We start from the raw sequence: 24,864 nt of genomic DNA, 5'->3' as shown, positions 1-24,864 counted from the left end.
AGAAAAAATATTAAAAGCAGCAAATATTAAAAACAACAAATAACACACAAGGGAATCCCCATAAGGTTAACTGCTGATCTTTAAGCAGAAACTCTGCAAGCCAGAAGGGACTGGCAGGACATATTTAAAGTGATGAAGGAGAAAAACCTACAACCAACATTACGCTACCCAGCAAGGATCTCATTCAGATTTGACAGAGAAATTAAAACCTTTACAGACAAGCATAAGCTAAGAGAATTCAGCACCACCAAACCAGCTTTACAACAAATGCTAAAGGAACTTCTCTGGGCAGGAAAAACAAGAGAAGGAAAAGACCTACAATAACAAACCCAAAACAATTAAGCAAATAGTATTAGGAACATACATATCAATAATTACCTTATATGTAAATGGATTAAATGCTTCAACCAAAATCCATAGACTGGCTGAAAGGATACAAAAACAAGACCCGTATATATGTTGTCTACAAGAGACCCACTTCAGACCTAGGGACACATTCAGACTGAAAGTGAGGGGATGGAAAAAGATATTCCATGCTAATGGAAATCAAAAGAAGCTTGAGTAACAATTCTCATATCAGACAAAATAGACTTTTAAAATAAAGACTATTACAAGAGACAAAGAAGGACAGTACATAATGATCAAGGGATCGACCCAAGAAGAAGACATAACAATTGTAAATATTTATGCACCCAACATAGGAGCACCTCAATACATAAGGCAAATACTAACAGCCATAAAAGGGGAAATTGACAGTAACACAATCATAGTAGGGGACTTTAACACCCCACTTTCACCAATGGACAGATCATCCAAAATGAAAATAAGGAAACATAAGCTTTAAATGATACATTAAACAAGATGGACTTAATTGATACATATAGGACATTCCACCCAAAAACAGAAGAATACACATTCTTCTCAAGTGCTCATGGAACATTCTCCAAGATAGATCATATCTTGGGTCACAAATCAATCCTTGGTAAATTTAAGAAAATTGAAATTGTATCAAGTATCTTTTGCGAGCACAACGCTATGAGACTAGATATCAATTACAGGAAAATAACTGTTAAAAAATACAAACACATGGAGGCTAAACAATACACTACTTAATAATCAACAGATCACTGAAGAAATCAAAGAGGAAATCAAAAAATACCTAGAAACAAATGACAATGAAAACACAGCGACCCAAAACCTATGGAATGCAGCAAAAGCAGTTCTAAGAGGGAAGTTTATAGCAATACAATCCTTCCTTAAAAACAAAAAACATCTCAAGTAAACAACCTAACCTTACACCTAAAGCAATTAGAGAAAGAAGAACGAAAAAACCACAAAGTTAGCAGAAGGAAAGAAATCATAAAGATCAGATCAGAAATAAATGAAAAAATAATGAAAGAAACCATAGCAAAGATCAATAAAACTAAAAGCTGGTTCTTTGGGAAGATAAACAAAATTCATAAACCATTAGTCAGACTCATCAAGAAAAAAAGGGAGACTACTCAAATCAATAGAATTAGAAATGAAAAAGGAGAAGGAACAACTGACACTGCAGAAATACAAAGGATCATGAGAGATAACTACAAGCAACTATATGCCAATAAAATGGACAACCTGGAAGAAAAGAACAAATTCTTAGAAATGTACAACCTTCCAAAACCGAACCAGGAAGACATAGAAAATATGAACAGACCAATCAGAAGCACTGAAATTGAAACTGTGATTAAAAATCTTCCAACAAACAAAAGCCCAGGACCAGATGGCTTCACAGGCGAATTCTATCAAACATTTAGAGAAGAGCTAACACCTATCCTTCTCAAACTCTTCCAAAATATAGCAGAGGGAGGAACACTCCCAAATTCATTCTACTAGGCCACCATCACCCTGATACCAACACCAGACAAAGATGTCCCAAAGAAAGAAAACTACAGGCCAATATTACTGATGAACACAGATGCAAAAATTCTCAACAAAATACTAGCAAACAGAATCCAACAGCACATTAAAAGGATCATACACCATGATCAAGTGGGGTTTATCCCAGCAATGCAAGGATTCTTCAATATATGCAAATCAATCAATGTGATACACCATATTAACAAATTGAAGGAGAAAAACCATATGATCATCTCAATAGATGCAGAAAAAGCTTTTGACAAAATTCAACACCGATTTATGATAAAAACTCTCCAGAAAGTAGGCACAGAGAGAACTTACCTGAACATAATAAAGGCCATATATGACAAACCCACAGCCAACATCATCCTCAATGGTGAAAAACTGAAACCCTTTCCACTAAGATCAGGAACAAGACAAGGTTGCCCACTCTCACCACTCTTATTCAACATAGTTTTGGAACTTTTAGCCACAGCAATCAGAGAAGAAAAGGAAATAAAAGGAATCCAAGTTGGAAGAAGTAAAGCTGTCACTGTTTGCAGATGACATGATACTATACATAGAGAATCCTAAAGATGCTACCAGAAAACTACTAGAACTAATCAATGAATTTGGTAAAGTAGCAGGATACAAAATTAATGCACAGAAATCTCTGGCATTCCCATACACTAATGACGAAAAATGTGAAAGTGAAATTAAGAAAACACTCCCATTTACCACTGCAGTAAAAAGAATAAAGTGTCTAGGAATAAACCTACCTAAGGAGACAAAAGACCGTATGCAGAAAATTATAAGACACTGATGAAAGAAATTAAAGATGATACAAATAGATGGAGACATATACCATGTTCTTGGATTGGAAGAATCAACATTGTGAAAATGACTCTAATACCCAAAGCAATCTACAGATTCAATGCAATCCCTATCAGACTACCAGTGGCATTTTTCACAGAACTAGAACAAAAAATTTCACAATTTGTACGGAAACACAAAGACCCCGAATAGCCAAAGCAACCTTGAGAAAGAAAAACGGAGCTGGAGGAATCAGGCTCCCTGACTTCAGACTATACTACAAAGCTACAGTAATCAAGAAAGTATGGTACTGGCACAAAAACAGAAATATAGATCAATGGAACAGGATAGAAAGCCCAGAGATAAACCCATGTACCTATGGTCACCTCATTTTTGATAAAGGAGGCAAGAATATATAGTGGAGAAAAGACAGCCTCTTCAATAAGTGGTGCTGGGAAAACTGGACAGGTACATGTAAAAGTATGAAATTAGAACACTCCCTAACACCATACACATAAATAAACTCAAAATGGATTAAAGACCTAAACATAATGCCAGACACTGTCAAACTCTTAGAGGAAAACATAGGCAGAACACTCAATGACATCAATCACAGAAAGATCCTTTTTGACTCACCTCCTAGAGAAATGGAAATAAAAACAAAAATAAACAAATGGGACCTAATGAAACTTAAAAGCTTTTGCACAGCAAAGGAAACCATAAACAAGATGAAAAGATAACCCTCAGAATGGGAGAAAATACCTGCAAATGAAGCAACTGACAAAGGATTAATCTCCAAAATTTACAAACAGCTCATGCAGCTCAACAGCAAAAAAACAAACAACCTAATCCAAAAATGGGCAGAAGATCTAAATAGACATTTCTGCAAAGAAGATATACAGATTGCCAACAAACACATGAAAGAATGCTCAACATCATTAATCATTAGACAAATGCAAATCAAAACTACAATGAGATATCATCTCACACCAGTCAGAATGGCCATCATCAAAAAATCTACAAACAATAAATGCTGGAGAGGGTGTGGAGAAAAGGGAACCCTCTTGCACTGTTGGTGGGAATGTAAATTGATACAGCCACTATGGAGAACAGTATGGAGGTTCCTTAAAAAACTAAAAATAGAACTACCATACAACCCAGCAATCCCACTACTGGGCATATACCCTGAGAGTACCATAATTCATAAAGAGTCATGTACCAAAATATTCATTGCAGCTCTATTTACAATAGCCCGGTGATGGAAACAACCTAAGTGTCCATCATTGGATGAATGGATAAAGAAGATGTGGCACATATATACAATGGAATATTACTCAGCCATAAAAAGAAACGAAACTGAGTTATTTGTAGTGAGGTGGATGGACCTAGAGTCTGTCATACAAAGTGAAGTAAGTCAGAAAGAGAAAAGCAAATACGGTATGCTAACACATATATATGGAATCTATGGAAAAAAAAAAAAAAGGTCATGAAGAACCTAGGGGCAAGGCAGGAATAAAGACACAGACCTACTAGAGAATGGACTTGAGGATATGGGGAGGGGGAAGGGTAAGCTGTGACAAAGTGAGAGAGTGGCATGGACATATATACACTACCAAACGTAAAATAGATAGCTAGTGGGAAGCAGCCACATAGCACAGGGAGATCAGCTCGGTACTTTGTGATCACCTAGAGGGGTGTGATAGGGAGGGTGGGAGGGAGGGAGGGAGAAGCAAGAAGGAAGAGATATGGGGACATATGTATATGTATAACTGGTTCACTTTGTTATAAAGCAGAAAGTGACACACCATTGTAAAGCAATTATACTCCAATAAAGATGTTAAAAAAAAAACTGTATTGGCAGTCCTAACCAAAGTAATTAAGTAAGAGGAAGAAATAAAAGCTATCCAAATTGGAACAAAAGAAGCAAAATATCTCTGTTTGCAGATAACATGATTCTATATAAATCTCATAGAATCCACAAAAAACTACTAGAGCTAATAAACAAATTCAGCAAAGTTTCAAGTTACAAGGTCAACATACAAATGTCAGTTCTGTTTCTATATATCAGCAATGAACAACCTGAAAGGAAATTAAGGAAACAATTTCATTTACAACAGCATCCATGAGAATAAAATACTGAGAAATAAATTTTAACATGGAAGTGAAAAACTACAAAACATTGCTGAAAGACATAAATAACTGTAAAGAATCTCAAGTTCATAAATGGCAAGACTTAATGTTGTTTGAATGTCAATATTCCCCAAAGTGATCTACAGATTCAGTGCAATCCCTTTCAAAATTCAAATGACCTTTATGGTAGAAATCAAAACTGAGCATCAAATTCATATGGAACTGAAAGGGGCCCTAAATGGCTAAACGATACTGAAAAAGAAAACAAAGCTGGAGGACTCATTCTTCCCAATTTCAAAACTTACTATAAAGCTACAGTAATCAAAATAGAGTGGAACGGGCATAAAGATAACACAAAGACCAATGGTACAGAACTGAAAGTATAGAAATGAATGCAAACATCGACATTGAACTGATATGGCAAAGGTGCCATGACCATTCATTAGGGAAACAACTTTCTGTTCAACAAATGGTGCTGGGATATCTGGATAACTAAATGAAAAGAATAAAGTTTTAGACTCCTGTCTCACTCCATATATTTAAAAAAAAAAAAACTCCAAATGGATCAATGACCTAAATATAAGAGTTAAAGGTATAACACTATTAGAAGAAAACACAGGAATAAATCTTTCTGACTTCAGATTTGGTAATGGATTCTTAGATTGATACCAAAAACTCAAGTAACAAAAGAAAAAAATAGATCAATTTCATAAAAATGAAAAATATTTGTTCATCTAAGGACATTATCAACAATGTGAAAAGAAAACCTATAGGATGGGAGAAAATATTTACAAATCATGTATGAGGTAAGGGTTTAATATCCAGAATTGTAAGAACTCTTACAATTTAAAGGCAAACAATCCACTTAAAAAATGGGCAAAGAACTTGAAAGAATACACTAGAAGCTAATAAAATTTATTGCATGTAGGATGGTGGCTCAGGGACAAGGGAAGACAAGTTTACATCTTTTTATATTTAAAAGATGTTAAACCATGTGAATGTATTATTTATTCAAACCTTAAAACCTGTTTTTAATGTTTTATTTTTTTAATTACCTAGGATATTGCTATGATCAATCAGTTTACTAAGGGACATTTAAATTGTATTTACATATCAATAAAAAGGTTTATACTGATAAGAGAACACATAAAATGAGAAATAAGAAAAAATAAAAATATTAATCCTTCAATCATGAGACCTTTTTAAAAATATAGATATAAGGAACTAGGGTAAAATATTAAATACATGTAATCCAATATCAAAGGATAAAATGAAATAAAAGTTTTGACCTTTTATGCCCTGGGATTAGTTTCAAAGAAAGGCAAGGTATACTTCATTATTTACCAATTTAGTTTTGAGGGAATACAACTTTGGTATATAATAAATGGTAAATCTTCTGGTAAAACAGAATAAAGTACAAATAATTAAGTAAACAAAGATAAATGATCAATTCTTCATGAAATTATAAGTATATAAATATTTTTAAATATAAAAACCTTAAAATCAGACAAAAAGTAAACATCATACCACAAATAAAATATATGTGTATATATAAATATGTTTACATATATATTTATATATATATAACTGATTACTGATGATGCAAATTTATAAATACTTCATGCAGTACAATCAGATTTTAGTGGTAGTTTTTTATGATTAAAAAAGGGAAAATTCAAATAAAAAAGCTTAAACTACATCTCATAACAATTAGGTTTCTGTGATATTTTAAAGATTATATTAAGGAAACATAGTAAAAGGGATGCAAACATTAATGCACTGCAATGGATTATGTTACAAGCTGAAAAAGGAAAAGAAGCTCAAACACCATTCTGCCAGGCAGAACTGCAAAACAATCTGAAATTGGACACTGATCCTTCAAGACATAGAAAAATTTCCATACTTACTAATGTCTCAGAGCTATTTTTAAATATTAGGTAAAATAAAACCGTCATGTTTATCTTTTTTAAATTAAAAATACCTATAGGTATAAAAAATTTTTAAGCTCTACACATACATTTTCTTGAGGATCAGTACAAATTTCTTGCGCTAAACAGATAATTAAGGATAAGCTCTACATGGGTTTTGCCAATGCATTGTGTACCTATCATACTGTAGGTCCCGTGAATTATGATTAAAACCGGTGGTAAATATTAAGAGGATAACGAAAGAAACTTTTATGACACATTCTAAAATATTCTTAACCCATTAAAAGAAAATTTCTGAACTGAAAATTGATTTCATAAATTGAATAATTCAAATAATTAAGCTTGTTGGCAAATAAATCATTCACTGTCATTTAAATGAGATTACAGATAACTTTTTATTAATCTTTTATTGGCTAAATATAACTCTAAAAATAACTTTCTACAGTATTTATGGCTTATAACATAGGCAATGTGTACTAAAATAAATTTGCTACTCTATTTTGGACATTTAAAGCATCTGTCAATAACAGGTGAGCTACAAGAAAAACAAAAAAGGTACTTTCAAAAGTTATTGTAGACAATATTATAACTATCCTATCATCCTAAGACAAGTGTAATTACTGCCAAACAAATACAATAAAACTAACATTAATAATAAGTAACTACGTTTAAGAAAAGTTACATTATTAGTCCCTGTGAATGTTCAATACAAAGCATGTCTATTTCTGAAGACAAATCACGCATATCATATCAAGAGCAGAGATAAAATAAATTAATTAACTGGTAATGTAAAAAACAGACAGTGTTCATGGCACATAAATGGACCTACAGTAATAGTTAGTGCTGCAAAAGCTAATGATGCTTTAAGCAAAATTGGAAAACATGAATACCATGCAGTTTTACTGAACTCACCTGACAGAGGTGTAAAACCATTCTCTAGGAGCAGAGATGCATGCACAAAAGTAAGAATATGATTGCAAGTAATAGACTTTAACAAAATAAAAATATAACACTAAACTTCAAAATGACAAAAAATGGACACATGATGAGATCTGGGGAATGAAAATACTTTTATGTGTCTCACCTCTCTCTTTGCCAACAGCACATTAGGAACAATGTGTGGCAGGCAGCGCCCCAGCATTAACATAACACTTTTCTCACTGTCTGCAATCCGAGACACCTAAAAAACCAAAGAATTAATAAATGATGACACTGGAGAACTTCTGTGCATGATGGTATTGTACTTAAAGTTTATGTTTTGGACCCTGTCACCTCTGTTCCAAACACACATCCAAAATTACAATTTATGATGATGATGATAAAAACAACAATAAGAACAACTGTAATCCCTAACGGGATAAACATTTTTATAGACCAGAAATGGATTTAAAACACTGTTAAGAAGCAAGGGTGAAGACAGGGAGGCTTACAAGGCTTCAGTTCTGGGAACAAACAGGGATAACACAGGACTGGGGCAGCTTCAATGGTTTTTAATTTTGTTCTTGGGGAAAAGGTGCCCACAAAGCTACAGGCTTTGCCTAAGGTGAGAGTAGTTTGTATAATGAAGCTGCATGCAAGGGAAGTCCAAGGGGGCTGACCCAGTCTTACAATGGGGATTGCCAGATTGCATCCAAACCATCCTCTAGCTCTTTCATATTCTTAATGACATTGTGGGACAGAAGCCCAAAAGAGGTGAAGTGGAATCAACCATAAAACAGCTAGAAAGGGAGGAGTGAGTATAAAGATAGGAGAAAAAAAGAAAAAAACCCTCTGAAGATAAGCCTGCAACAACAATTACAAAGGACTTGAGGAAAACAAATCTGAGAGCTAATAAACTCTGAAATCAAAGACAATCAATCCGAACCTAGGGGTAGGACAGAAATAAAGACACAGACGTAGAGAATGGACTTGAGGACACAGGGAGGGGGAAGGGTAAGCTGGGACGAAGTGGGAGAGTGGCACGGACATATATACACTATCAAATGTAAAATAGATAGCTAGTGGGAAGCAGCTGCATAGCACAGGGAGATCAGCTCCGTGCTTTGTGAACACCTAGAGGGGTGGGATAGGGAGGGTGGGAGGGAGACGCAAGGGGGAGGAGATATGGGGATATATATGTATAGCTGATTCACTTTGTTATAAAGCAGAAACTAACACACCATTGTAAAGCAATTATACTCCGATAAAGATGTTAAAAAAAAAAAGAAAATTACAGACAACCAAAAAAAAAAAAAAAAAATCCAGATGCCCAGCTTCTCTTGAAAAAGACTGTTATCAGCTATGCCTTGCACAGAGAATAAGCCTAAATGGTAAGTGGGGCTGACATCCAACAGGCACTCATCTGCCACGCCAGGTATTTATCCACCAAAAGTAAGGAGTATCATTTTAATTTGCACAAAGGTGATATATAGTCTAGCAATGGCACTATCCTTGGGCCCTCACACACACACAGAAGCAATCACCTGGAAGATTTAGGCAAAGGATGTAAGTTCGAATTTACTACAGTACCCACCACTCCTTATTATTACCCTCTTGCTTCATCATATTATGAGACCTGCCTGGTTTCTTTGTAGACATTTGAGTTTACAGCTTTTGGTCAGCATCAAAAGGAAATAATACTTTTGATTTATTCAACTAAATAACCTAAGTTTAGATTCACTTTGCAGAGGTAGGTTGTTCAGCTCCTGATACCAATGCAAATACTTAGCAATTAGGCTTTACAATCATATAGACCTGGGTAGCTGTCTAACACTGGGAAAGTTATGGGACTTGTCTAAAATTTCCTTATCTGGAAAATTAGACTAATATTACCTACTTTGTAAGTTTGCAAATTAAAATGCAGATTAAATGAGATGACATGTAACATAATGCTTAGTGTGTGTTAGGTATTTTTTAATGTAATTTCATGTTAACTGCTGAAATAATACCCTCACCCTGACCCTGAAGCAGGACCTTATCAGTTATTTCTGGAATCACAAATATTTGTTCAAACTTATTAGACTATAAAGCATAAAGCATGAAGATGGGGGGGGAAAAAGACAATCCAAATGAAATTAAAAGTAGAGTAATCTAAAAATAACTGAAATTATAAACAATATGTACACTTGATTTGGTTTTCTGAATTATACCACAGAGAGGCATATAACCATATGTCGGTAGACATAACAAATTAAAACTAGACTGTAAAAGGCCACTTTAATACTAAACAAAGCTTTAACCTAAAGACAAAAATAATCAACTACTTTCCTTAAAAGTTAAAATTTTAGGAACTATTTCTTAGAGCATTATTTTAAATACTAGATTTGTACTTGAAATAGAGTCTCATCACAATTATTTTTGGGTAAGATGCTAAAAAGAAAAACTGAATGTTTTAAGAAAGTTTGAAAGAATCTGGTATAATTTACCTCTGATCCTAAACGACTATCTGCTGACATTCGACAGAAAGAGAGTAGTGCTTGATGGAAAGCAGGAGACAACTTCCTAGAAGAAAATATTGAATGAAAATGGGACAATACCAAATAGTTACCACTGGCATTTAAGGAGAAAGTAAGTTGCAGGTTATAATTCCCATCCTTGCATGAACCCTAACCCACAAATGTTAACTGAATATCTCAGCCACAAAAGACTTAAAGGTCACTTCAGTGGAAAATTATACTGGGGAAAAGAAATCAGCAATAGATGCTGATCTTAAAAGAGCTTGATGTTATGGGAATGAATGACTTATAAATGTTAGTGGATTAAACCTGAAGTGGTATGGCAGGTCAATGACCACAGAAAGTGTTTGTAAAACCTGAAATGAGGATTTTTTTTTCTTCCCTAATTCTCTATGATCCCAGAAAGGTAAACAGTGGAGACAAAGGTTGACCTGGTATGTTGCTGAGAAGTTTTACAGATCTATATAATGATAATGATAATCCTTAATGTTAGAAACCCACGTAAAAGAATTAAAAATTAAAGATAAATGAAGGAGAGGCTTGTTCAACATTCATGATATATCTCAAAGGAAGTATTTTTGTAATTGAAAATATTAGCCTATTTATGTTTAATAAAAAAGGTTAAAACATTTATATTTTTAAAACAACACTGGTCTCTACATAATAGTATTCATAATATTGTAACTATGAGTTGTACTTTATGTGCTCTATCTACAAAGAAAAGGGCTAACACCAAAATTACATAATAGAGGTTATTTAGTATACACCACAAAGTGGCCCCCAGTAACATCTCATTGTGGAGTTACTGTGTCAAAGCTCAAGCCTATTTGCTTGTTATGTTTCCCCTCCCATATTCTTTCAGTGGAGAGAGCTAAAATGCATCCAATTGCCTATGCCAGAAAGCCTTTATCCTTCCCTTTCTTTTAATCTCCTAATCCAATCAATCTTTTACTTTCTAACTATCTTGTAAATCTATCCACTTCTTTCTAATACAGGAAATTCAATCATTTCTTACTTGGATTCTTCCAATAGATATCCTACTAGTCTCCTTTCTTCCAGTCTTGCTACCCTCCAATTACCTCTACCCTAGAGGACTCTTTCTAAAACTTAGATGCCATCACGTCCCAACTCTCTAAAATGAGTTAACATGACTTATATGACTTAGTCTTTGCTTAATTCTCCAACTTCATCCGTCATTCTTCTCACTTGCATTCTTTGCTTCAACCTTAATAAATTCTTCTTAGCTCGCAAAGTGCACAGTGTTCTCCCTGTACATGCTGTTCTCTCTTAGTGGGAAGACTTCGTCTTATTTCTTTGTCTTGTTAACTACTACTTGGTCATCAGGTCTAAAGTTAGATAATACTTCTTCCCTGAAATCTTTCCTGCTCTGATGCCTAGGTTAGGTGCCCTGATTGTGTGTTCCCAAAGCAAGGTGAACTTCTCTTATATTACTACTCTTCGTACTTATAATAATTATCTGTCGGCCTCTCTCATACTGTAAGGTTTGTAACTGAAGGGATGACCATATGTTTGGTTACCATTATACTCCTCGTTAAGACTGCCTGACATATAGTTAAGAGCTAAAAAAATTAGTTGAAGAAATTTAACAGTCATCTTTCTCCAGAGAGTGGCTTTGGTGTATCAAAGGAGATATATGGAAGTACTCCTAAACAGTAAGAACTATTACGAATGCCACTGTTATTGAATATCATTTTTATAACTGTATCTTAACCATATTTAATTAAATGCACTTTGAGGATTGGGCTGTGTCTATTTCAACCCCCATAATACCTAAAAATACACACATACACACACACACACTTAAGCAGGTACACAGAAAGTTGTGGCACATGAGTGGAAAGATTTGCTTGGGAAAAAAAAAAAATCAAATACTTCTCACTAATAATGAGTACCTTTAAGTCTAAAACAAATTAGTCATGCTTTCCTATTACATCCCAACACTTGGTATAATATTCCTCCACTTAATAGGAGGAGGAGGAAGCATGGCTTTGTGGCTCAGAACGCACCATAGGGTAATTTGTGAGGATTAACTAAGTTAGTATACGTAAAGCGTGTAGAACTGTGCCTGACATATAAAAAAGAACTCAGTAAATGTTCCTTTCTTAACATTTTCCACATTAAAATGTAAAATAATTTTAAACACATTTTGTCTCCTCTACTAGAAAACATAATCATGACGGGCAAGGGACCATGCTTTTGTCATCTGAGTTCAATCACTGCAATCCAATAAAAACTAAATGAATTAAGAGAATATTAATGATACAATATTAGTAATGGAAGCAGACACAGGAAAAAGGCCTAAGATTAATAGCTAATCCCCTCTTTAGTACAGGCAACTATTCAGTACCAAAACCTTCTCCTGAGTCTGATAATGACTGTAGAATACAGAAAAGGTAAAAAGCACTGGGTAAAATACAGCACATAAAACATACATATTACTTATGGGTTTAAGTACTCGGCTAAGATAGGACCTATCTCCTTTATGGTCTATTCCTTGTTAATACAATTTAACTTAGTAGTTACTTGTGATTTTATTTATTTATTTTTTGTGACATGGACTTTGCTATGTGTTAAGTTCATGCCAAACATAAAAATTCATACATCTGATCTGCAAAATAAGAACTGAAACTCTTCTATTTTGACAATGTTCTAAATAGCTGAAAGATGCATTTCAAAACACAGGATGCATACTAACCTATTGGGTTTATCAAAATGGACTGTGCTTTTATTTGATGGAGAAGATGGCATTCCTTCTCTTCCTCTCCTGGGGAAAGAACGTGGGAAATTCTCTTTAGGAATAGTGGAATCAATTTCATCTGATTTTGAAAGATGGATATCCTTGTTTTCTCCCATGTCTGAACTATTTATAACTGAATTTTGTCCACTGTCTTCAGAGTCCTTGTGGGGAGACTGATCCAAAGAAGGCTGAACAGAGTCACAAACTACAGGGCTGGCAAAGTGTTCATTTTTGAGGAAGTCCATTTCACTGTAGAAAGGAAGAGAAATTATCAGAGAATAACTGTATTTTTTAAAACTTTGGCAATAGCATAAACCTCATAATGGGTTTAATGGTTTAAAAGTGTAACATATTAATAGAAAGTGGTTTGGCAACTGATTAATCTCTTCTGCACCATATACACTGATGCTTCATATACCTAGAAGTGCAGCTACAAACACTTACAAAGCATAAAAATGGTTTTATAAACTATGCTTTGGATTAGCACTTAACATTCTTCATTTGCAAAATGGGGAAAATTCTACAGAATTAAGAATTAAATGAAATAATGAATGGGAAATATGTACAACACTAATGTGAAAAGCTATTTTATTACTACTGATACAACTTGGAGAAAATAAAAAATATCTTATTTCTTGGTTCCAAGACATATGCAATTACATGATTATTACCGGGACAACTTTTTTGGGTAAAAAGGACACTTTAAGTATATAAGCAACTATAAGACTTTTTTCCAGAAGTATTAGGATATGAAAAATTATGTTTTACAACTGAAATGTTATTTTATATATTTATATAATCTGTCAATTTCTTTAAAAACTTTAAGAGATTTTTTGGAAATAATGAGTAAGTACTAACCTTTCAAGTCTTCTGATTTGTTCCATCAAAGACCATTTCTCACTATTTAATAAACTAATTTTATCTTCTAATTTCTTTACTAGCAAGGAGTTCTAAAATCAAAATGGGAGAAAAACAGAAATTCAATATCTCACAGTATGCTTTTACACAGTTTAAACACTTGTTGTGGACTGGATTACTTAGTTAATACCTCTCACCTCTACAGCAGCAGGAGTTTCAAGGGTTGGAGGAAGGTTGCCTAAAATTGGTGTCAGGGCCTCTAATTCATCTTCTTCTACACCACTGGCCACATCCACAAGATCTTTCCCAGTCACTTGATGATTTCCAAAATCTCGGTAGAGTTGCAATAAGTCTGGAGGTTTTGGAATGTTTAATCCTACATCATCCCATAGTTCAAAATCCTAAAAGATAAAAAAATAATAATATAAAAAAATCTATGTGGCAGTTTTATCTTGCATTTTTGAAATTTATCTTTTTTTTAACAACTTTATTGGAGTATAATTGCTTTAAAATGGTGTGTCAGTTTCTGCTTTATAACAAAATGAATCAGTTATACCTATACATATGTCCCCATATCTCTTCCCTCTTGTGTCTCCCTCCCTCCCACCCTCCCTACCCCACCCCTCTAGGTGGTCACAAAGCACCGAGCTGATCTCCCTGTGCTATGCAGCTGCTTCCCACAAGCAATCTATTTTACATTTGGTAGTGTATATATGTCCATGCCACTCTCTTTGTCCCAGCTTACCCGACCCCCTCCGCGGATCCTCAAGTCCATGCTCTAGTAGGTCTGCGTCTTTATTCCTGCCTTGTCCCCGGATTCTTCATGACAATTTTTTTTTTTTTTTTTTTAGATTCCATATATATGTGTTAGCATACGGTATTTGTTTTTCTCTTTCTGACTTACCTCACTCTGTATGACAGACTCTAGGTCCATCCACCTCACTACAACTAACTCAATTTTGTTTCTTCTTATGGCTGAATAATATTCCACTGTATATATGTGCCACATTTTCTTTATCAATTCATCTGTTGATGGACACTTAGGTTGCCTCCCCTGGCTATTGTAAATAGAGCTGCAATGAACACTGTGGTACATGACTCTTTTTGAATTATGGTTTTCTCAGGGTATATGCCCAGTAGTGGGATTGCTGGGTTATATGGTAGTTCTATTTTTAGTTTCTTAAGGAACCTCCATACGGTTCTCCATAGTGGCTGTAGCAATTTACATTCCCACCAACAGTGCAAGAGGGTGCCCTTTTCTCCACACCCTCTCCAGCATTTATTGTTTGTAGATATTTTGATGATGGCCATTCTGACTGGTGTGAGATGATATCTCATTGTAGTTTTGATTTGCATTTCTCTAATGATTAATAATGTTGAGCATTCTTTCATGTTTTTGTTGGCAATCTGTATATCTCCTTTGGAGAAATGTCTATTTAGGTCTTCTGCACATTTTTGGATTGGGTTGTTTTTTTAATATTGAGCTCCATGAGCTGTTTATATTATTTGGAAATTAATCCTTTGTCCATTGATTCATTTGCAAATATTTTCTCCCATTCTAAGAGTTGTCTTTTCGTCTTGTTTGTAGTTTCCTTTGCTGTGCAAAAGCTTTGAAGTTTCATTAGGTCCCATTTGTTTATTTTTGTTTTTATTTCCATTACTCTAGGAGGTGGATCAAAAAAGATCTTACTGTGATTTATGTCAAAGACTGTTCTTCCTATGTTTTCCTCTAAGAGTTTTGTAGTGTCCGGTCTTACGTTAAGGTCTCTAATCCATTTTGAATTTATTTTTGTGTATGGTGTTAGGGAATGTTCTAATTTCATTCTTTTACATGTAGCTGTCCAGGTTTCCCAGCAGCACTAATTGAAGAGACTATCTTTTCTCCATTGTATACCCTTGCCTCCTTTGTCATAGATTAGTTGACCATAGATATGTGAGTTTATCTCTGGGCTTTCTATCCTGTTCCATTGATCTATATTTCTGTTTTTGTGGCAGTACCATATTGTCTTGATTACTGTAGCTTTGTAGTACAGTGTGAAGTCAGAGAGCCTGATTCCTCCCACTCCGTATTCTTCCCTAAAGACCGCTTTGGCTATTCGGGGTCTTTTGTGTCTCCAAACAAATTTTAAGATTTTTTGTTCTAGTTCCGTAAAAAATGCCATTGGTAATTTGATAGGGATTCCATTGAATTTGTAGATTGCTTTGGGTAGTATAGTCATTTTCACAATATTGATTCTTCCAATCCAAGAAGATGGTATATCTCTCCATCTGGGTGTATCACCTTTCATTTCTTTCATCAGTGTCTTATAATTTTCTGCATACAGATCTTCTGTCTCCTTAGGTAGGTTTATTCCTAGATATTTTATTCTTTTTGTTGCAATGGTAAAATGGGAGTGTTTTCTTAATTTCACTTTCACATTTTTCATCATTAGTGTATAGGAATGCAAGAGATTTCTGGGCATTAATTTTGTATCCTGCTACTTTACCAAATTCATTGATTAGCTCTAGTAGTTTTCTGGTAGCATCTTTAGGATTCTCTATGTATAGTATCATGTCATCTGCAAACAGTGACAGCTTTACTTCTTCTTTTCCAATTTGGATTCCATTTATTTCTTTTTCTTCTCTGATTGCTGTGGCTAAAAGTTCCAAAACTATGTTGAATAAGAGTGGTGAGAGTGAGCAACCTTGTCTTGTTCCTGATCTTAATGGAAAGGGTTTCAATTTTTCACCATTGAGGATGATGTTGGCTGTGTATTTGTCATATATGGCCTTTATTATGTTGAAGTAAGTTCTCTCTATGCCTACTTTCTGGAGGGTTTTTATCATACATGGTGTTGAATTTTGTCGAAAGCTTTTTCTGCATCTATTGAGATGATCATATGGTTTTTCTCCTTCAATTTGTTAATATGGCATATCACACTGATTAATTTGCGTATACTGAAGAATCCTTGCATATCTGGGATGAACCCCACTTGATCATGGTGTATGATCCTTTTAATGTGCTGCTGGATTCTGTTTGCTAGTATTTTGTTGAGAATTTTTGCATCTATGTTCATCAGTGATATTGGCCTGTAGTTTTCTTTCTTTGAGACACCTTTGTGTGGTTTTGGTATCACGGTGATGGTGACCTCGTAGAATGAGTTTGGGAGTGTACCTCCCTCTGCTCTATTTTGGAACAGTTTGAGAAGGATAGGTGTTAGCTCTTCTCTAAATGTTTGATAGATTCGCCTGTGAAGCCATCTGGTTCCGGGCTTTTGTTTGTTGGAAGATTTTTAATCACAGTTTCAATTTCAGTGCTTCTGATTGGTCTGTTCATATTTTCTATTTCTCCTGGTTCAGTCTCAGCACATTGTGCATTTCTAAGAATTTGTTCTTTTCTTCCAGGCTGTTCATTTGATTGACATATAGTTGCTTGTAGTAATCTCTCATGATTCTTTGTGTTTCTGCAGTCAGTTGTTCCTTCTCCTTTTTCATTTCTAATTCTATTGATTTGAGCCTTCTCCCTTTTTTTCTTGATGAGTCTGGCTAATGGCTTATGAATTTTGTTTATCTTCTCAAAGAACCAGCTTTTAGTTTTATTGATCTTTGCTATGGTTTCCTTCATTTCTTTTTCATTTATTTCTGATCTGATCTTTATGATTTCTTTCCTTCTGCTAACTTTGTGGGTTTTTTGTTCTTCTTTCTCTAATTGCTTTAGGTGTAAGGTAAGGTTGTTTACTTGAGTTGTTTCTTGTTTCTTGAGGTACAATTGTATTGGTATAAACTTCCCTCTTAAAACTGCTTTTGCTGCATCCCAAAGGTTTTGGGTTGCTGTGTTTTCACTGTCATTTGTTTCTAGGTATTTTTTGATTTCCTCCTTAATTTCTTCAGTGATCTCTTAGCTATTAAGTAGTGTATTGTTTAGCCTCCATGTGTTTGTATTTTTACAGATTTTTTCCTGTAATTGATACCTAGTCTCATAGCATTGTGGTCAGAAAAGATACTTGATACGATTTCAATTTCCTTACATTTACCAAGGCTTGATTTGTGACCCAAGATATGATCTATCCTGGAGAACGTTCCATGAGCACATAAAAAGAATGTGTATTCTGTTGCTTTTGGATGGAAAGTTCTATAAATATCAATTAAGTCCATCTTGTTTAATGTATCATTTAAAGCTTGTGTTTCCTTATTTATTTTCATTTTGGATGATCTGTCCATTGGTGGAAGTGGGGTGTTAAAGTCCCCTACTATGATTGTGTTACAGTCGATTTGCCCTTTTATGGCTGTTAGTATTTGCCTTATGAATTGCGCTGCTCCTGTGCTGGGTGCATAAATATTTACAGTTGTTATATCTTCTTCTTGGATTGATCCCTTGATCATTATGTACTGTCCTTCTTTGTCTCTTGTAATAGTCTTTGTTTTAAAGTTTATTTTGTCTGGTATGAGAATTGCTTCTCCAGCTTTCTTTTGATTTCCATTAGCATGGAATATCTTTTTCCATCCCCTCACTTTCAGTCTGTATGTGTCCCTAGGTCTGAAGTGGGTCTCTTGTAGACAGCATATATATGGATCTTGTTTTTTATGCATTCAGCCAGTCCATGTCTTTTGGCTGGAGCATTTAAACCATTCATATTTAAGGTAATCATTGGTATGTATGTTCCTATTACCATTTTCGTAATTGTTTTGGGTTTGTTATTGTAGGTCTTTTCCTTTTCTTGTGTTTCCTGCCTAGAGAAGTTCCTTTAGTATTTGTTGTAAATCTGGTTTGGTGGTGCTGAATTCTCTTAGCGTATGCTTGTCTGTAAAGCTTTTAATTTCTCCGTCAAATCTGAATGAGATCCTTGCTGGGTAGAGTAATGTTGGTTGTAGGTTTTTCTCCTTCATCACTTTAAATATGTCCTGCCACTCCCTTCTGGCTTGCAGAGTTTCTGCTTAAAGATCAGCAGTTAACCTTATGGGGATTCCCTTGTGTGTTATTTGTTGTTTTTGCCTTGCTGCTTTTACTATTTTACCTTTGTATTTAATTTTAATTTTTTTTTTTTTTTTTTTTTTTTTTTTTTTTTTGCGGCTTGCGGGCCTCTCACTGCTGTGACCTCTCCCGTTGCAGAGCACAGGCTCCAGACACACAGGCTCAGTGGCCATGGCTCATGGGCCCAGCCCCTCCGCGGCATGAGGGATCCTCCCAGACCGGGGCACGAACCCGTGTCCCCTGCATCGGCAGGCGGACTCTCAACCACTGCGCCACCAGAGAAGCCCTGATAGTTTGATTAATATGTGTCTTGGCATGGTTCTCCTTGGGTTATCCTGTATGGGACTCTCTGTGCTTCCTGGACTTGACTATTTCCTTTCCCATATTAGGGAAGTTTTCAACCATAATCTCTTCAAATATTTTCTCAGTCCCTTTCTTTCTCTCTTCTTCTCCTGGGACCCCTAAAATTTGAATGTTGGTGTGTTTAATGTTGTCCCAGAGGTCTCTGACACTGTCCTCAATTCTTTTCATTCTTTTTTCTTTATTCTGCTCTGCAGTACTTATTTCCACTATTTCATCTTCCAGGGTCACTTATCTGTTCTTCTGCTTCATTTATTTTGCTATTGATCCCTTCTAGAGAACTTTTAATTTCATTTATTGTGTTGTTCATCACTGTTTGTTTGCTCTTTAGTTCTTCTAGGTCCTTGTTAAACGTTTCTTGTATTTTCTCCATTCTATTTCCGAGACTTTGGATCATCTTTACTATCATTATTCTGAATTCTTTTTCAGGTAGACTGCCTATTTCCTCTTCATTTGTTATGTCTGGTGGGTTTTGCCTTGCTCCTTCATCTGCTGTTTGTTTCTCTGTCTTCTCATTTGGCTTCACTTACTGTGTTTGGGGTCTCCTTTTCACAGGCTGCAGGTTCGTAGTTCCCGTTGTTTCTGGTGCCTGTCCCCCGTGGCTAAGGTTGGTTCAGTGGGTTGTGTAGGCTTCCTGGTGGAGGGGACTAGTGCCTGTGTTCTGGTGGGTCAGCCTGGATCTTGTCTTTCTGGTGGGCAGGTCCACGTCTGGTGGTGTGTTTTGGGGTGTCTGTGGCCTTATTATAATTTTAGGCAGTGTCTCTGCTAATGGATGGGTTTGTGTTCCTGTGTTGCTAGTTGTTTGGCACAGGGTGTACAGCACTGTAGCTTGCTGGTCGTTGAGTGAAGCTGGGTCTTGGCATTAAGATGGAGATCTCTGTGAGATCTCTGAGCTGGGAGGTCTCTTGTAGACCAGTGTCCTGACTTTGGCTGTCCCACCTCCGACGCACAGCCCTGACGCCTGGCTGGAGCACCAAGAGCCTGTCATCCACACAGCTCAGAATAAACGGGAGAAAAAAAAGAAAGAAAGAAAGAAGATAAAATAAAATAAAGTAAAGTGAAATAAAATAATTATAATAAAAAATAATTATTAAGGAAAAATTTTTGAAATGTAATAAAAAAACAACAAAAAAACGGACAAACAGAACCCTAGGACAAATGGTAAAAGCAAAGCTATACAGACAAAATCACACAGAAGCATCCACATACACATTCACAAAAAGAGAAAAAGGGAAAAAAAAATGTATCATTGCCCCCAAAGTCCACCTCCTTAATTTGGGATGATTCATTGTCTATTCAGGCATTCCACAGATGCAGGTACATCAAGTTGATTGTGGAGATTTAATCTGCTGCTCCTGAGGCTGCTGGGAGAAATTTTCCTTTCTCTTCTTTTTTCGCACAGCTCCCGGGGTTCAGATTTGGATTTGGACCCGCCTCTGTGTGTAGGTTGCCTGAGGGCGTCTGTTCTTTGCTCAGACAGGATGGCGTTAAAGGAGCAGCTGATTCGGGGGCTCTGGCTCACTCAGGCCGGGGGGAGGGAGGGGTACGAATGTGGGGTGAGCCTGCAGTGACAGCGGACGATGTGACATTGCAGCAGTCTGAGGCGCGCCATGCGTTCTCCCGGGAAGTTGTCCCTGGATCACGGGACCCTGGCAGTGGCGGGCTGCACAGGCTCCCGGGAGGGGAGGTGTGGATAGTGACGCGTGGTTGCACACAGGCTTCTTGGTGGCGGCAGCAGCAGCCTTAGCGTCTCATGCCTGTCTCTGGGGTCTGCGCTGATAGCCGCGTCTCACGCCCGTCTCTGGAGCTCCTTTAAGTGGTGCTCTTAATCCCCTCTCCTCGTGCACCAGGAAACAAGAGGCAAGAAAATGTCTCTTGCCTCTTCGGCAGGTCCAGACTTTTTCCCGGACTCCCTCCTGGCTAGCTGTGTCGCACAATCCCCCTCAGGCTGTGTTCACGCAGCCAACCCCAGTCCTCTCCCTGCGCTCCGACCGAAGCCCGAGCCTCAGCTCCCAGCCCCGCCCGCCCCGGCGGGTGAGCAGACAAGCCTCTCGGGCTGGTGAGTGCCGGTCGGCACTGATCCTCTGTGCGGGAATCTTTCTGCTTTGCCCTCCGCACCCCAGTTGCTGTGCTCTCCTCCGTGGCTCCTGAAGCTTCCCCCCCTCTGCCACCCACAGTCTCTGCCTGTGAAGGGCCTTCCTAGTGTGTGGAAACCTTTCCTCCTTCACAGCTCCCTCCCACTGGTGCAGGTGCCTTCCCTATTCTTTTGTCTCTTTTTTCTTTTGCCCTACCCTGGTACGTGGGGAGTTTCTTGCCTTTTGGGAAGTCTGAGGTCTTGTGCCAGCATTCAGTAGGTGTTCTGTAGGGGTTGTTCCACATGTAGATATATTTCTGATGTATTTGTGGGGAGGAAGGTGGCCTCTGTGTCTTACTCTTCCGCCATCTTGAAGCTCCTCCCCTGAAATTTATCTTTTCCTTATTGCTAATATCCTTCTTTTTTTTTTTGGCTGCGTCAGGCCTTAGTGCGGCATGTGGGATCTTCCATTGTGGTACACGGGCTCTTCGTTTTGGTGCTTGGGCTTCTCTCTAGTTGTGGTGTGCAGTTTTTTTCTCTCTCTAGTTGTGGCGTGCGGTCTCCAGAGTGCATGGGCTCTGTAGTTTGTGGCATGCGGGCTCAGTAGTTGTGGTACGTGGGCTTAGTTGCCCCGCGGCATGTGGGATCTTAGTTCCCTGAGCAGGGATCAAACCCACGTCCCCTGCACTGGAAGGAGGATTCTTTACCACTAGACCACTGGGGAAGTCCCCTTATTGCTAATATCTTGAAAATTCAACATAATCATAATTTTATTGTAATGTCAAAGTGTATGTTCCAATTGAGAAAACATCCTGGGAGAAAACATCCTGGGAGAAAACATCCTGGTTCTAGAGTGTGAGAGGCACCACCATCTCGTACTTGGAAAATAGGGGTAACAGCGTCCTCAGTTAAGAGACAAGTGTTATTTAAAGCAAAAAGGATATTCTGAGAGAAGTTGAAAATACACAGAACGCTTATTTACCAAAAAAAAAAAATTTCACATAGCACAACAGAAAGAAAGGATAGAAAGTAAAAAATCATAAAAGAAAGAACTGGTAGGAGGGAAGCAAAGAACAGTAAGACAATGATTGCATGCAGATAAAAATATGAGAAACCTATCAATAAATATTTACGGAGTTTTACTATATTTGCAGATACAGAGATGAACAAGAGATTCTTTTAGCCTCAAGAAACTTATAGTCTAGTCAGGGAGACAAGAGATAATTGCAGGTAATGACAAGTGCCACTAAGAGGGTAAAATCGGGGTATATGATCAAAAATAAAACAGGGCAAAAAGTTTTACACTTTGTCTAGAGACTAAACATGAGAAGAGTGAGGGCTCTATATAGCTCTGCTTTTAGGTCATTTGAAATTAGCACTAAATGTTGTCTAATGGTTAAAGAACAGGTTATTGATGAGCATTTCCACTGCCTTTTATAAAAAACAGCTTTACTGAGGTATATAATTAATACACAATAAACTGCATGATTTAAATCCACGAGCTAATTTAAAATGTACAATTTGATAAGTTTTGACATCTGTGTGTACCCCTGAATAGATCACCACAATCAACAAGATGAACTTGTTCACTCCCAAAAGTTTTCTTGGCCCCTTTGTAATCCTTCCCTCTTATTCCTCACAGGTGCCCTGTTCCTAGGAAAATACTGACCTGTTTTCTGTCACTGTATAATAGTTTACATTTCTTAGAATTTTTTATAAATTCATACAGCAAGTACTATATTTGTCTGTTTTTTTTCACCCAAATTAATGATTAAGGATTTTCAGACTGATCTGTGTTGTTGTATCTGTCAGCAGTTCATTCCTTTTTGTTGCTGTGTAGTATTCTACTATAAGGATATATTAAAATGTTTTATTCAACCGCCTGCTCTTGTATATTTGGGTTGTTACCCTGATTTTAGCTACCATAAATAAAGCTGCTGTGAACATTGTGAAGGAGTCTTTGTATGAACATATGCTTTCATTTCTCTTGGATTTTAATATCCATGAATGGAATGACCAGGTCATATAGTTGGTGAAGGTTTTAACTTTTTAAAGAAACTGCCAAAAAGTGTTCCAAAGTGACTGTACCAGTTTGCATTCTCACTAGCAAAGATGAGATTTCTAGTTACTCCACATCTTTGCCAAGACTTGGTACAGTCTCAGACATTCTATTAAGTGTTATAGTATTCTCACTGTGACTTAATTTGCATTTCCCTAATGACTAAAGATGCTGAGCACCTTTTTCATGTGCTTATTTGCTATCCATATATGTTCTCTGTTGAAGTATCTGTTTAAATTTTTTTGTCCATGCTTTTAAAAATTGGGCTGTTTTCTTATTATTCAGTTTAGAGAGTTCTTTAAATATTCTGGATAAAGTCCTTTATCATATATGTTACTTGCAAATATTTCACCCAATCTATGGCTTACCTTTTCATTTGCTTAGAGTGGCTCTCAAAGAGAAGTTATTGATTTTGATGAGAACAATTTTGCTGAAGAACACCATACTTTTGGTGTCATATATAAGAAATCTTGGCCCACCTTCCAAGGTTGCAATGAATTTTTTCCATGTTTTCTTCTAGGAGCCTTATGGTTTTAGAAGTTAAAGCTATGATCCATTTGAATTAATTTTTGTAGATGGTGTAAGGTATGGTTTGAAATTCATTTTTGGAGGTCTACAGATGTCAAAATGTTCCAGTACCAATTATAAAAAAGACTGTCCTTTCTGAATGAAATTTACTTTGCATTCTGTCAGACATCAAAAGATCATCTATGCATAAATTAATCTCTTGACTCTCTATTATGTTCTATTGATCTATTTGTCTACCTTTATGCCAATAAGATACTGTCTAAACTACAATATCTTGAAGTCAGGTAGCTGAAGTCCCCCAATTTTGTTCTTCTTTATTAAAGTTGTTTTGGCTATACTATGTTATTTCCATATGAATTTTAGAATAAACTAACTCTACAAAAAACGCTGGTGAGATTTTGATTGGGATTGCACTGAAAATACAAATCAATTTGCTGAAACTGACACTCTGACAATATTGAATCTTCTGATTTATGAGCACAATGTATCTCTTCATTTATGTCTTCTTTACTTTCTCTCAGCACGTATAATAGTTTTTAGTGTATAATCCTTTATCAGATTTATCCCTAAGTATTTCCTATTTTTTGATACTTTTGTAAATGGTATCTTTAAAAGTTCAATGTTTATTTGTTGCTAGTATACAGAAATATGATTCACTTTTGTTTACTGATCTTGTATCTTACAACTTTGCTAACATCATGTATTAGCTATAGTATCTTTTTTTTTTGGCCCTGCCACATGGCATGCAGCATCTTAGTTCCCCGAGCAGGGATTGAACCCACACCCCCTGCAGTGGAAGCGTGGAGTCTTAACCACTGGACCGCCAGGAAGTCCCTATAGTATTTTTTTTTATGTCGTCCACAGGATTTTCTACATATACAATCATGTTACCAGTGAATTTAGAGTTTTATTTCTTCTTTTCCAAAATGTGTGCCTTTTATTTCTTTTTCTTGCCTTGTGTTGGCTAGAATCTTCAGTATGATGTTCAGTAGAAGTAGTGAGAACAGATATCCTTGTTTTATTCCTTATCTTTTATCATTAAGCATGATGTTAGTGATAGTTTTTCTGTAAATATCTTTTATGAGATTGAGGAAAT

The 24,864-nt window shown here is 36.2% G+C and overlaps 1 protein-coding gene across 5 annotated transcripts in view; it reads right to left on the bottom strand.

The window, feature by feature from the left end:
* Positions 1-24,864, bottom strand: part of RELCH (RAB11 binding and LisH domain, coiled-coil and HEAT repeat containing) — a 121,151-nt gene that overhangs the window by 67,257 nt on the left and 29,030 nt on the right. For all 5 annotated transcript variants that reach the window (XM_060029172.1, XM_060029173.1, XM_060029170.1 and 2 more), the window contains exons 6-10: positions 13,994-14,197; positions 13,797-13,888; positions 12,897-13,187; positions 10,151-10,226; positions 7,831-7,926 (exon numbers count right to left, since the gene is read on the bottom strand). In XM_060029172.1, the coding sequence (XP_059885155.1) occupies positions 7,831-7,926; positions 10,151-10,226; positions 12,897-13,187; positions 13,797-13,888; positions 13,994-14,197 (759 nt within the window). The remainder of the gene's footprint in view (positions 1-7,830; positions 7,927-10,150; positions 10,227-12,896; positions 13,188-13,796; positions 13,889-13,993; positions 14,198-24,864) is intronic.

The sequence above is a fragment of the Delphinus delphis genome, chromosome 13, assembly GCF_949987515.2.
Source record: "Delphinus delphis chromosome 13, mDelDel1.2, whole genome shotgun sequence".
Taxonomy (NCBI): Eukaryota; Metazoa; Chordata; class Mammalia; order Artiodactyla; family Delphinidae; genus Delphinus; species Delphinus delphis.
This window is presented reverse-complemented; position numbering and strand designations above follow the sequence as displayed.